Genomic DNA, 13,370 nt, shown 5'->3' on the forward strand with positions numbered 1-13,370 from the left:
ACCCATGTTTAATATATATTTTAGTTATAACAGCATTAAGTACTACAAATGCTAATGTTAATCGGAAATGCCAGTGAATTTTATGTTGTTTCAGGATATAATCAGTTAATTTTAATTATGAGAAAATGTACTTAATTTTTTCATTTTAACTTTTCGTGCTTATATCCAATTAAAGTTCAAGCACGCTGTCCTGGGCATACACCTCAGCCATCTGGGCTCTCTTTTTAGTGGGTTAGCTGTTAGCGGTTAGTGAGAGAGATGAGGGTGTAGTGGCCTTACACCTACCCACTGACTCGTTAAAACTCGCTCTGGGTGTGAGCCAGTACCGGGCTGCGAACCCTGTACCTACCAGCCTTAAGTCTGATGGCTTAATCACGACACCACAGAGGCCAGTAAATTTAATTCAATTGTAAAGCTGAGGGATTGATTAAGTAAGGAAGATAATCACGGTTGAACTAAATTGGAGAGTAACATCAGGAAGGCGGGATCCACCGACAGATCCGTGGTGGATGATACTCTCAGTTTGACGTGGACATGTCCAGGACTGTACACACCAAACACGGGCATCAGTGGCTGTGGTGTGTGGATGTTTGGTATGGAGTGAACCAGTGACTTGGTGTCGATGTTCAACACGTGGAGGATGGAGTTCTCCGTGTCAAGAAGTAACCCCAGCGTGACGTTCAGACTTGTGTTTGGTTTAAAGCTAGCTATGGGGATGTCACACAGATACTCTCCACGTGATGCAGCCTTCAGACACATTCTGTTGTGAGTGGCACAGCTGCGTACACAAACACACCACGCGTGTTTGTTATTTGCAATCTGGCTCTCATCATCGCAATGCCCTTCTACACAAACACCAACTTGTGCTGCAATAAAGTTTGGTTTATCTTTTCCCAGCACCATACAATCTACGTTCGTCTGCCAATACCAGTATCCGAGTCCTGATATAGGAATTCTGTCTGTAACTCCACGTAACATCTGTAAACTGTCTGGATTAAATGGAGGTTTGGGTGAATATTTGTTGACCAGCAGACCGCTTTCTGTAATTTCGCAATATTGCCTGTTTCTCCCCCGGTCATCAAACTCAATTGTCAACACTGCAAAAAGAGAACATATTAAAGTAAATAAATTTTTAAAGAGTCAAATTAGAAAAAAAACAGGAATTCTAAACTGATGTCATCACTGTATATATTTTGTGAAAATCTAGTTTACAATCTATTACCCATATTACATTGCTGCAAAATGCTATATATTTAGTTCTTTATGTAATACATATTTTCACCATCGTATAATATATACTGAAGGCCAAAAGAAACTTTACCATAGTTTTAAATCACTCTGGTGTAAAAACAACAAAAGACAGTCGCATGAGGTAAAATATATTGACTAGATCAATATATCAACATCAACATAACTAAAAATGAGTGTCATTCAGCATCTGATAATGACGTCACATTTTCACAAAGCGAGGTGGTGTACATAAATCGAGCTTTCAACTTCATGGACGACATGCAAAGCATACAGACAATCACTCAAGTCCAATAACAAGTCACATTAATAGCGTGTGTGACCACCCCTTGCCCCAATACAAGCAATAATTCTCCGACGCATAGAAAAAATCAGTCGTCTGATGAGGTCACGTGGGACACGTTGCCATTATTCTTGAAGGGCCTGGATCAGTTCCTGTTGGTTGGCTGGAGGGTGTGGTCGTTGTCGAACACGGCGATCCAAAACATCCCAGAGGTGTTCTATGGGGGACATGTCTGTGGAGCGTGCAGGCCACGGCAATACGTTTACGTTGTTGGCTCTAAGGAAGTTCTGTACGATTCTGGCTGTATGAGGTCTGGCGTTGTCTTGCTTGAAAATGACACCACGTGGCTGCCGTTGGAGAAATGGTATTGTAGTTGGACGAAGAATGTCATCCCTGTAACGTTGAGCTGTCAAGTTTCCGTGAACGATGACCAATGGTGTCCTTTCCTGTGCACAGATACCTCCCCATACCATGACACTCCCTCCACCATATGGCACGACCTCCTGAACGCAAGAAGCCGCCACTCGTTCTCCCCTACGGCGGTACACACGCTGTCTTCCATCAACTCTGAACAAACAGAACCGGCTTTCATCAGTGAAAAGAACCCGCAGCCAATCACGTCGCTGCCAACGTCATACAGTCCTAGCCCATGTCAGTCTCAAACGACGATGTTTTGTCCTCTATATGGTCTGTAAGCCCTTATTCCATGAGTCCTGAGTCGCCTGGCCACTGTCTGTCTACTAACCCTGTGACCTAAGGCATTCATTGCTGATGACGTCACTGTCAGGAAGCGATTTCGTAGATGCAAGGTACGCAAGTACCGGTCATCATGGGGCGAAGTCACCCTGGGTCTGCCTGTTCTTGGCCTGCCTGATGTCTGCCCTGTTTGCCTGTAGCGTTGCATCAAGTTTGTAACAGTAACACGGGAACAACAAAAGGTTCTGGCGATGTGGGCATGAGTGGCTCCCATCTGTATCATACCCAGGGCTGTCGCGCGTTGTTCTGGTGTCAGTCGTGGCATTCCTATGTTTTTTTTTTTTTATTTGTGTGGATGTCTGACATGCCGTCTAAACCGTTTTTATACCCTTATTGCACGTGCAATTGCTGTTGTTCATAGTGCACGAGTTTTTCACTTTTCTGTGTGTTCCACCCAAAACGTGCAGTGGGCGGGTATAATTTTCTGCATATATTATTGTTGTGTTTGGGCTATGTTGTTTGGATTGAGTTACTTTTTAAAAACAATAATTTTTTTCTTAAATTCCAAATTGAAAATGGTAAAGTTTCTTTTGGCCTTCAGTATACATTATTAATCAAATGTTTTTTGTTTGTTCGTTTGTTGTTGTTTGTTTGTTTGTTTGTTTTTGTTTTTGTGTGTGGTGTTCATTTTTTGCTTTTTACTACTATTGTCATTATGTTGAACAATTCGTCGGCGAATATTCAACAGTTTTAAAATTCACATAAAATCACTGATCATATTATTGGGCCGGTGGATTTTGATTGTGAACACAATAGCATGATATTTTCCTTATTTAATTCATTAATTATTCCTGACAATGAAGCAAATCGCTGGGTAAAGCCCGTAACGTTATGTAAGGAACAGTCGAATTTACATTTATCCGTTCGTGAGAGGAGTGAAGGCTTGTATCGCAATTTACATATATACGCAACTTCGTGTTTGGATACAAAGATGACCTAAATATGTACCAACTTACGAACATAACGGAGGAACAGAACTGTAATTTCAACAATTAGTTGCATGAATATTTTATCACAGTATTTAATATGATTTTATCTATAAACTGCTCTCTAGGCCTATCTTGCTATGGAATTATCTACAAAATTTATGTTCTGTAATGAAATTCACCTAAAATATATTTTTGATTAAATGCGTGGCAATGTATGTAACGTTTATAGCGGATCTCCGAAAACAGAGGGTCGAAGGAAGAAAATAATATTTTATTAAACAACGCACTGAACACATTTTTATTACGTTCAAAATTAAGTGCCCTAATGTGACGGAACATGCTCTTATCTTTTCGCCTGTGGCGATGTTAATTATTTTAGAGGGCCGTGTGCAGCTTGGTTACGTAATACCCCCGCGCGACGGTGGTAGCGCTTCGTGACAATACACACTTAGACCAGGTGTGGAGGCCATGTGGCCAGTAGTTACGTAATACCTTCGGTAGTTCGGTTTACGATCGGGGTATTGCTAGCGGAATGGCGACAGTAAGTCTGACCAACTAAGAAAAAAATACCATCTCTGGGAGTTGTGGCAATATCACGTGATAGGTGAGGTACCGCGTTGTGCCCCCAGGCGATATTCGCTGTCTCTGAGATTTTTGAATAAATAGCTAGGATTTTAGATATATCGGGGAGAATCATTGGAAGGCTCCCGGGGAACGTAGTCCGACTGGACTTGGTATATATATATTTCTGCTCTGTTGTATAACCTAGATGTGATTGATGTGACCTTAAAGGGACATACCCTAGTTTTTAAACACTAAGGCATATTTTTTTACTATTGGAGCCGTTTTTGATAACTGAAATCACACTTTACTTAGATTTTATTTGTTAGATTATCCATTTCCGTACATTCAAAGTGTTTTTGGTGATTCCGTTGTTTTTAATATCACAAAATGCATTTTTCATATTTTAAAAACGAACGCGCTTCTGAGAAGTAACAGTTCAAAGTCAGAGACTCGTGTTTCAGTCAATTGAAACTGTATCCAAATGTGCTACATGTCTGTAGATTAACTAAACTTAGTGTGCATTTTCATGGGCTGAAACTAGGGTATGTACCTTTAAATATTTTAATACTGTATTATATCAATATTCTTTAGACAGTGTCTCCGGTATCTGACGAAGTAAATTGTAGGCTTACTGTTCTAATATATTTATACGAGTATTTGGTAAGATAAAGCTCAGCCGGTCATCCTAGAGGACCTAGGTAAACTGTAAGTTATTGTCTTTATTGTGATATGTACCAGTATTAATTCTGTATTACAAGGTTACTGAATGAGTAGTTAAGGGTTAATTAAAAATTAACCAGTTAGGAATAGAGTTGTAATTCCTTTATTAATTAAGTTCCCCTGGCAGCGTTTCTCAATTATCACACGTGTGCGTGTGTATCACGGTGAAGTGATTAGAATATTGTGTAAACTAGACACCTAGTGATTAACTAATTAAGTGACTAGCTCTGGGTTGCTATTATATATTGTTGTTGTTAATTAACTACTGCGGCAAGTACATTTGTCAGCATAGTGTTAATACAGATTCCAAAGTGTATTGTGTTTTGTTGTGTTTTCTAGTGAACTAAACGTGCTATATATATATATATATATATATATATATTTATATAAGATCGTATCTCTGATATACCTAGAGCCGAGCCACTCGTGTATTGGACTGCCCGATACAGAGAGATCAAATAGATATACAGTTAGGAGAGATATTTGGATAATCGTGTTTTATTCAGTTACGGGTATTATAGGATCCCCGTGACACCTAATAAAAACAATTGTAAGTATTAAAGCTGCAGTGTCTGGAATATTTTTTATTATTTAAGCATTTAGAATGGATGATCCAGTTCTGTTTGGTACATATAAGATCCACCACATAGCTATAATTTCGCAATGATCGCTTATCTACATTATCTAGGTCAACTACAAACGGAATGGTCAGCTCTGTTTTTCTTCATTTAGCGGGACGCCAGTAGAACTGGGACTTTATGTCTAGGATCGATCCCCATCGGCGGGCTCGTTCCAGCTAGTGCTCCATGACTGGTATATAAAAGGACATGGTATGTGATATCCTGCTTGTGGGATGGTGCATATAAATGGTCCCTTGCAAAAACAACGTAGCGGGTTTCCGAGGCGCGTGTGCTGGGATTTTAGCGGGATTGGGAGTTATAGACTGTGTTGAGCGAAGTTTATATGGCGTCATTCTCCCCCAGAAAATATATTTCAGTTTTGTTTAGCTTGGGCAGGTAAGTGTTTCGATCCCCAATACCCTCCCCCTTTACATATACTCTAAGATTTTATGTCAAAATTACCAAATGTTTGACATGCAATAGCCGATGATTAATAAACGTCTAATGTCTGCTTTAGTATATTTTATATAAAAAATATACATGCTCAATGTGTTATACAAACTAAACTTTGAAAGTTCTACTAAAACTTTGTAAAACATTAATTCTGAAATAGGAAGGTACGAGTGTCGATAATACGTTGCCAAGATCAAAACGGTTTGATCGAGAGACTAGTACCCTATCCTCAACCGAACGTTCTTCGTACAGCGCAATATTTCTCATTTCATTTTTTTGAGATGTCCCCTACAATTTCAAATCTGCAAACACACGTGTTGACTGAAATTGACAACAGGCTGTTGCTTTTGTTTTGCCGAGCAATGGACGCACAGGCGACGAATCGAGCGTATACTTTTGACGATCTCCGTCCATAGTGAACACACACATTTTTTTTAAAGTGCATTTGACCTTGTATTTCATATTTGTACATGATGTTATAATATGGTAACCAGAGACTGTAACTTTAATTAATAGCCTATACTTTTCTATTGAAACTTTCAAAAGGACCCCCTCCTGTTTAGAGTAATATGAAACTTGTCCATATTAAGTAAATACTTTTGTGTCCAGAGCCTGATTTCAGGCCAAGTCAGAGACCGAACGCGGGATTGACGTACCCGAACCTTTCGTGGGATGTGGACACGTTAACAGAGTTATCTCCCTCTACTACGACAAAGGGGTCAGTATTCTACGTACAAAGGTGACCGGAATTCGGTATAGGGGGTTGGGGTCAGAATAACACGATAGTCCGGCACCGTAAGTAACGTGTTAGTGGAATGGGAAAAACACAATTAAACTGAACACATTTAATCGTTTTGTTTACCTCAACCACACAACGTTCACATTGATGTCAAACATAAAACTGACAATTAATATTAACCTGTCTATCACAAACAAATAAATAAATACACATTATGACATAACGAGCACGAAGAACGGTATTGTCCCTTTAATAACGACCCGTCGGCATATTTCACAGACAGCCAGTCCAGATAGATGAGGTGTGTGTCCAGGACAATCGTAATTGAATTTTAGCATGAAAATAGCTACACACGAATTAATGAATATTTCAAAGTCTGGTTTCCATAAAATGTGTGACAAACCCAGATATGCAAAGTTGAACAAGTTTCAAATTCCCCGATCTGTCGCCAATTGGGCGAAGAACGTCTGCATCTGTGCTCCTGAACAAATTTGTCTTTGGTCTGCCTCAGTCTGGTCGGTCGGCGATGTATTACAAGTTTTAACTACTGCTCTACCGGCGTCGGAGGTGTAATGGTTAAGCCACCGGACTCGACACAGATAGGGACTTGGTTCGAGTCCCGGTACATGCTCCCACCCAGAGCGAATTTTAACGAATCAGTTGGTAGGTTATGAGGCCACCTAACAACTAACCAATAACCAAGTCCTAGACATCCCAGGTAAGTGAGATGTGTGCCCAGAACAGCGTGCCTGAACATCAGTTGAATATAAGCAGGAAAAATAAGTATGAACAATCTCCCACGGTTTGGTGTCCAACATTTTACGATCGTGACACTTTGTTTACAATCAGCGAGAAAACCAGCTGCTGTAGAGTAATTCAAAATCACGTTATTGCACCATCAGGGATTAACATAATTATAGAACTGATCACAATATACAGCTTAGACACTAACTGTAAGACAACACAACTTGTATGATTTCAATTAGCTTTCTTATTACTCCAAAAATCATTCTAAAAAAAAAAAAAATCATTTTTAAAAAATCGAATTACCATGGTTGTGGCTATCTAGAAATTAGTATCCTCATTCTGTTAAGAAAATGCCACACTGTTTTTAGAGCCTTTACAAAATGAACCCACAATGTGAAGTAGAATGTTTCTCAGTACAAATATTTGACACCAAACGAGATGAGCACCTTTGTTAGTATGTTGCAGAGGACAGACCTACATGTAGCACACACACACACACACACACACACACACACACACACACACACTCTCTCTCTCTCTCTCTCTCGCTCTCGCTCGTGCATACACCTGTATTAGATCTCTTGCTGCTAATGGGAAACACTATAGTGGTTTTTCTCTGAATACTATGTGTCAGAATGATCAAATGTTTGACACCCAGTAATCAAGGATCAACTGATTAGTGCTCTCTAGTGGTGTCGATAGACAAAATAACTATCATAGTGCTCTCTCGTGGAGTCGATAGACAAAATAACTATCACAGTGCTCTCTCGTGGAGTCGATAGACAAAATAACAATCACAGTGCTCTCTCGTGGAGTCGATAGACAAAATAACTGTCACAGTGCTCTCTCGTGGAGTCGATAGACAAAATAACTGTCACAGTGCTCTCTTGTGGAGTCGGTAGACAAAATAACTGTCACAGTGCTCTCTCGTGGAGTCGATAGACAAAATAACTGTCACAGTGCTCTCTCAGGGAGTCGATAGACAAAATAACTGTCACAGTGCTCTCTCGTGGAGTCGATAGCCAAAACAACTTTCACAGTGCTCTCTCAGGGAGTCGATAGACAAAATAACTGCCACAGTGCTCTCTCGTGGAGTCGATAGACAAAATAACTGTCACAGTGCTCTCTCATGGAGTCGATAGACAGAATAACTATCAACAAATATTAAATTACTTACAACATATTTCTCTGTATTCTTCTGACTGACCACCAACGCCTATAAGTAGTTTTCTAACCAGATCTTCATCTAAAAAAATAAACAAAGCAATTTATTTTTAAAAAGTAAACATCGTCACAATATCTAACCCATGCTAGAATTCTACACTGGAAAATGAAAATCATTGTTATCATTTACACTGACACAAACACAGATGCTATCTTTCTTGTAAACATCTATAAAATAAAGATAAAATATATCAAATATAATATCGATATATTTTGTTATTTATAGATATTTTGTTATTTAGTTATTTATTCAGTTATTTTCTTAAACACAGTGGAGAAACAACGCATACAAAGAACGCAATAATACATTCTACATGTATGCAATTAATAACGAATGATATTTATTGGATCAGATGGCTAATACTTACACACCATTCATCTGGTCTCCTTACAAGTAACAAGTAGTTAAACAATATTCACCATTGTGCTTGACGTCAAGTCTGTCATCAAATACGTGGTAGCTATTGATACTCATGGACGTTTTTTGACGACCCGAGATATCAGATTTGTACTGGAGACCACCAGCAATAGCAGTAGAAGTCTTCAAGCTTCCTTCCACATTCTGACTGATTTCTACAGGAGATGGGATGACGACTTCCATCTCTGTTTTATGGCCATGATGTCTATTTTTCTTTGGAAGGAAAGTAACAGTGATGACATCAGATTCATGTTCCGTCTTGGCTTTAGAATGCTCAATACACGGTCTGAACTGTGAGGTGTCGCACAAGAAGATGGTTTCAGTTATTGGTTCACACACGATCCCGGGTTTCTGAATTAGTTTATCAATCTGTTCAAAAATCGTCAGATTCACGTTAATTTTCTTTATCTCCAGTTCAGGTAGTTCCGGCGTTTTCACCAGATTCTTCGTTTCGTTTTCAAGAACCTGGCATATTTCAATGAATTCCACTTGTCGAGCGAACTGCAAAGCCTGTTGGCAATGCAGACTATGCTCGGCCTTCACACCTTCAGACTGTGCAATCAATTCAATCTGCTCGCTCCTATGATCTTTTTGTTTGGCTGCCTTTGAAATAACATCTTCTTTTAGCTGTGTTGCTATTTCCTTAACTTTGGCAATGATTTTGTTACTTGATTCATCAATGTCGCTCAAAAGATTCTGTTCTGTCGCAACAAGTGTTTGGACATCTCCTGTTAATCTTTCTGAATATATTCTGAGTTTTTCTTCTGATGTCTGTAAATCTTTCAAACCAGTTCTGATTAATTCTTTTTTCTCATTGTAAACATCTTTCAGATTACAAATCCTGTGATCTCTATGGGAGACAAGGGCACAGTTTGGACACAACGCAGTTGAGCAATCCTTGCAGAAAATCTCCAATTTGAAATTCTCGTGATTTGTACACATCTCTTTCTGCTGAAAATACTCATCTTGAGCCATGTTCACCAGTTCTGTTATAAGAACTGTCTTGTGGTGTTTTGAAATTGTGAATTTGTTGTGGTAGGATGTACATGCGTCACACATGTACTCCTGGCAGTCAATACAGCGAGACGTTGCTTTGGATTCATTGGGACAGTCGTGACAGTTTATCTCGCCTCTTCTGTTTTTCAACGCAATATATTCAACTAAATTACTGAGTACCTTGTTTTGTTGAAATGTCGCCTCGATAGAATTCTGAATAGGCCATATCCGTCGACAGTTCGGACACGTCACTCCTTGTTGTGAGTTTTCCCAGAGAGAAATGAGACACTGACAACAAAACGAGTGGTGACACGGGAGAATGCGCGGACATTTCTCTCCATCGTTGAAATATTCCAGGCAAATCTCACAGGTCACGAACTCGTCTCTTATTTCGAGAATTGGGACAAATGAGCTCTCAGCCATTATGGAATGAATTTTTCAACACCCAGCTTCAATTTGTGATTGCAAGTCATCCCAACATTTGTTACATGCTTCCAACTTTTCAGTCAAAACCTAAAATATTAAGAATAAATATTCAACAACTACTGTTTTCATATATTTACATATGAATCAATATTAAAGTTACAGTGTCTGGTTACCATATAATAATAGCATGCACAAATATGACATACAAGCTCAAATGCACTTTTAAAAAATTCGTGTGTGTTCGCTATGAACGGAGAACGTCAAAAGTATCCGCTCGATTCGTCGCCTGTGCCGCCATTGCTTGGCAAAGCACAAACGACAACCAGTTGTCAGTTTCAGTTAACACGTGCGTTTGCGGATTTGAAATTGTAGGGTTCGTCTCAAAAAATGAAATGACAAATATTGCGCTGTACGAAGAACGTTCGCTTGAGGATACGGTCTTTCGTTTAAACCGGTTTGATCTTGACAGTGTATTATCGACAATCGTACCTTCATATTTCAGAATTAACATTTTATAAAGTGTTAGTAGAACTTTCAAAGTTTAGTTTGTATAACACATTGATCATGTGTATATTTTTAATAAAATATACGAAAGTACAAAATGACCGTTTTCACTTTTTAATTTTACGTGTGGTAAAATCGACAAATTCAAATAAATATTATTTCGTTTGGAAAGGGTAAAGTTAGTTTATTTTGTTTAACGACAACAGTGCTAGAGCATATTGGTTTAATAATCATCTGCTATTGGATGTCAAACGTTTTGGTAATTTTGACATATAATCTAAGAGAGGAAATGGGCGCATGTGCAGGGGGAGGGTATTGGGGGTCGAAACCCTTACCTGCCCGAGATAAAAACAAAAATTGAAATATATTTTCTGGGGGAGCATGGCCCCATATAAACTTCGCTCAACGCAGTCTAGAACACTCAACTCCGCTGAAATTCCTGCACGCGCCTTGGAAACCCGCTACATTTAATATATATATATATATATATATATATATATATATATATATATATATATATATATATATATACTCTTCAAAAAAAGAAACGCAAAAGGGTACAAATGGGTTATAACTCCGATTTTATGTTTCCTACCGGTTCATGCTTTGTGAATATAAGGTCATTGCATGTCCCAAACACATTCCCACGGTTACATTCGATAAAACGCAGCTACTGTACAATAAAGTTCCAAAATGTGAATATTCGCAAAAACGCAGCCACGTGCAAACCATGTCACCACTGCACGTGCGTTGTCTGCACGTGCAACATGAACACCGACAGTATAAAAGTGCAGGGTGTTCGCTTGCCTGGCCTCTGTATCTGGCCGACAGTTGACAATCCAGGACATGCCACGTCTCAGTGAACCGCAGAGAAACAATGCCATCGGCCGACTAGACGCAGGCGAATCCAGAACGGCCGTTGCCAGGGCATTCCATGTGTCCCCAAGCACCATCTCCAGACTTTGGGACCGTTACCAGCAACATGGATCAACACGTGACCTCCCTAGATCCGGTCGACCACGGGTCACTACCCCCGGGCAGGACCGCTACATCCGGGTACGCTACCTTCGGGAACGATATACTACTGCCACATCCACAGCCGCAGCAATACCAGGTTTGCGCAGGATATCCGACCAGACCGTACGGAACCGCCTACGTGAGGTAGGAATTCGTGCCAGACGTCCAGTTCGAGGTGTCATCTTACCACCACAACACCGTCGACTCCGACTGCAGTGGTGCCAGATTCATCGACAATGGCCTCAACTGCGATGGAGACAGGTGTGGTTCAGGACGAGTCCCGATTTCTGCTCCGACGTCATGATGGAAGATGTCGCGTGTATAGGCGTCGTGGTGAACGTTATGCGGCAAACTGCGTGCAGGAAGTGGACAGATTCGGCGGGGGTAGTGTCATGGTGTGGGCAGCCATCTCACACACTGGCAGAACTGACCTGGTCCACGTGCAGGGCAACCTGAATGCACAGGGCTACGTTGACCAGATCCTCCGGCCACACATCGTTCCAGTTATGGCCAACGCCAACGCAGTGTTCCAACATGACAACGCCAGGCCTCACACAGCACGTCTCACAACGGCTTTCCTACAGAACAACAACATTAATGTCCTTCCTTGGCCATCGACATCACCGGATTTGAACCCAATTGAGCATCTATGGGACGAGTTGGACCGACGCCTCCGACAGCGACAACCACAGCCCCAGACCCTGCCCGAGCTGGCAGCAGCCTTGCAGGCCGAGTGGGCCACCATCCCCCGGGACGTCATCCGTACTCTGGTTGCTTCAATGGGCAGGCGGTGCCAGGCAGTTGTCAACACACGCGGAGGCCACACCCGGTATTGACTCCAGATGACCTTGACCTTGGTGGTGTGTCCTATCACTTACTCACAATGGACTAGAGTGAATTGTGAACAATCCTGCAACATTTGGTAATTATCGGACTCACCATTCAATAATTAAATCAATTCTCCAAATGTTACGACAATGTGGTTTTGCGTTTCTTCTTTTGAAGAGTATATATATATATATATATATATATATATATATATATATATATATATATATATATATATATATATATTAGCAAGGGATCATTTATATGTACCATCCCACAGACAGGATATCACATACCATGGCCTTTTATATACCAGTCATGGTGCACTGGGTGGAACAAGCCCGCCGATGGGGATCGATCCTAGACCAATCGCGCAGTTCCTAAAAAACAAACACTTTTTAGGTCTAAGTAATGAATAGAAATAGCATATAGTCTTCATAAATGTTACGTATATCGAACATACCCCTAGGGAGTTACGTAATGATTAACACCCCCTTACTTATGGCGTATGGCAACCGCTGGCCAATGTAAACATTTCAAGGCAAATCCCCACCGATCGCTGGAACGGTATTGTACCATACCTATATGGATATAAATATATGTTGGAGATATGAGACGATCCCTCAATCAAGACAGTTAAATGTGTTCAAAACCACGTGAGAAATTCAGAGCCTGCGCAAATCACGTAAATTCCCAGTTCTACTGGCGTCCCGCTAATTGAAGAAAAACAAGCTGGCCATTTGGGTTTGCAGTTGACCTAGATAATGTAGATAAGCTAGCATTGCGAAACTATAGCGATGTGGTAAACCTTTTATGTACCAAACAGAACTGGATCATCTATTCTAAATGCTTAAATAATAAAAATATTCCAGAGACTGCAGCTTTAAGGACGCAGTAA

The 13,370-nt window shown here is 40.3% G+C and overlaps 1 protein-coding gene across 1 annotated transcript in view; it reads right to left on the minus strand.

Moving 5' to 3' along the window:
• Positions 1–272: 272 nt before the first annotated feature.
• Positions 273–13,370, minus strand: part of LOC121377078 — a 58,240-nt gene continuing 45,142 nt past the window's right edge. Inside the window, exons 2-4 of the mRNA XM_041504945.1 lie at positions 8,704–10,210; positions 8,237–8,305; positions 273–1,097 (exon numbers count right to left, since the gene is read on the minus strand). Coding sequence (XP_041360879.1) covers positions 445–1,097; positions 8,237–8,305; positions 8,704–10,120 — 2,139 coding nt within the window. The 5' untranslated portion in view covers positions 10,121–10,210 and the 3' untranslated portion in view covers positions 273–444. The remainder of the gene's footprint in view (positions 1,098–8,236; positions 8,306–8,703; positions 10,211–13,370) is intronic.

The sequence above is a fragment of the Gigantopelta aegis genome, chromosome 7 (genome assembly GCF_016097555.1).
Source record: "Gigantopelta aegis isolate Gae_Host chromosome 7, Gae_host_genome, whole genome shotgun sequence".
Taxonomy (NCBI): domain Eukaryota; kingdom Metazoa; phylum Mollusca; class Gastropoda; order Neomphalida; family Peltospiridae; genus Gigantopelta; species Gigantopelta aegis.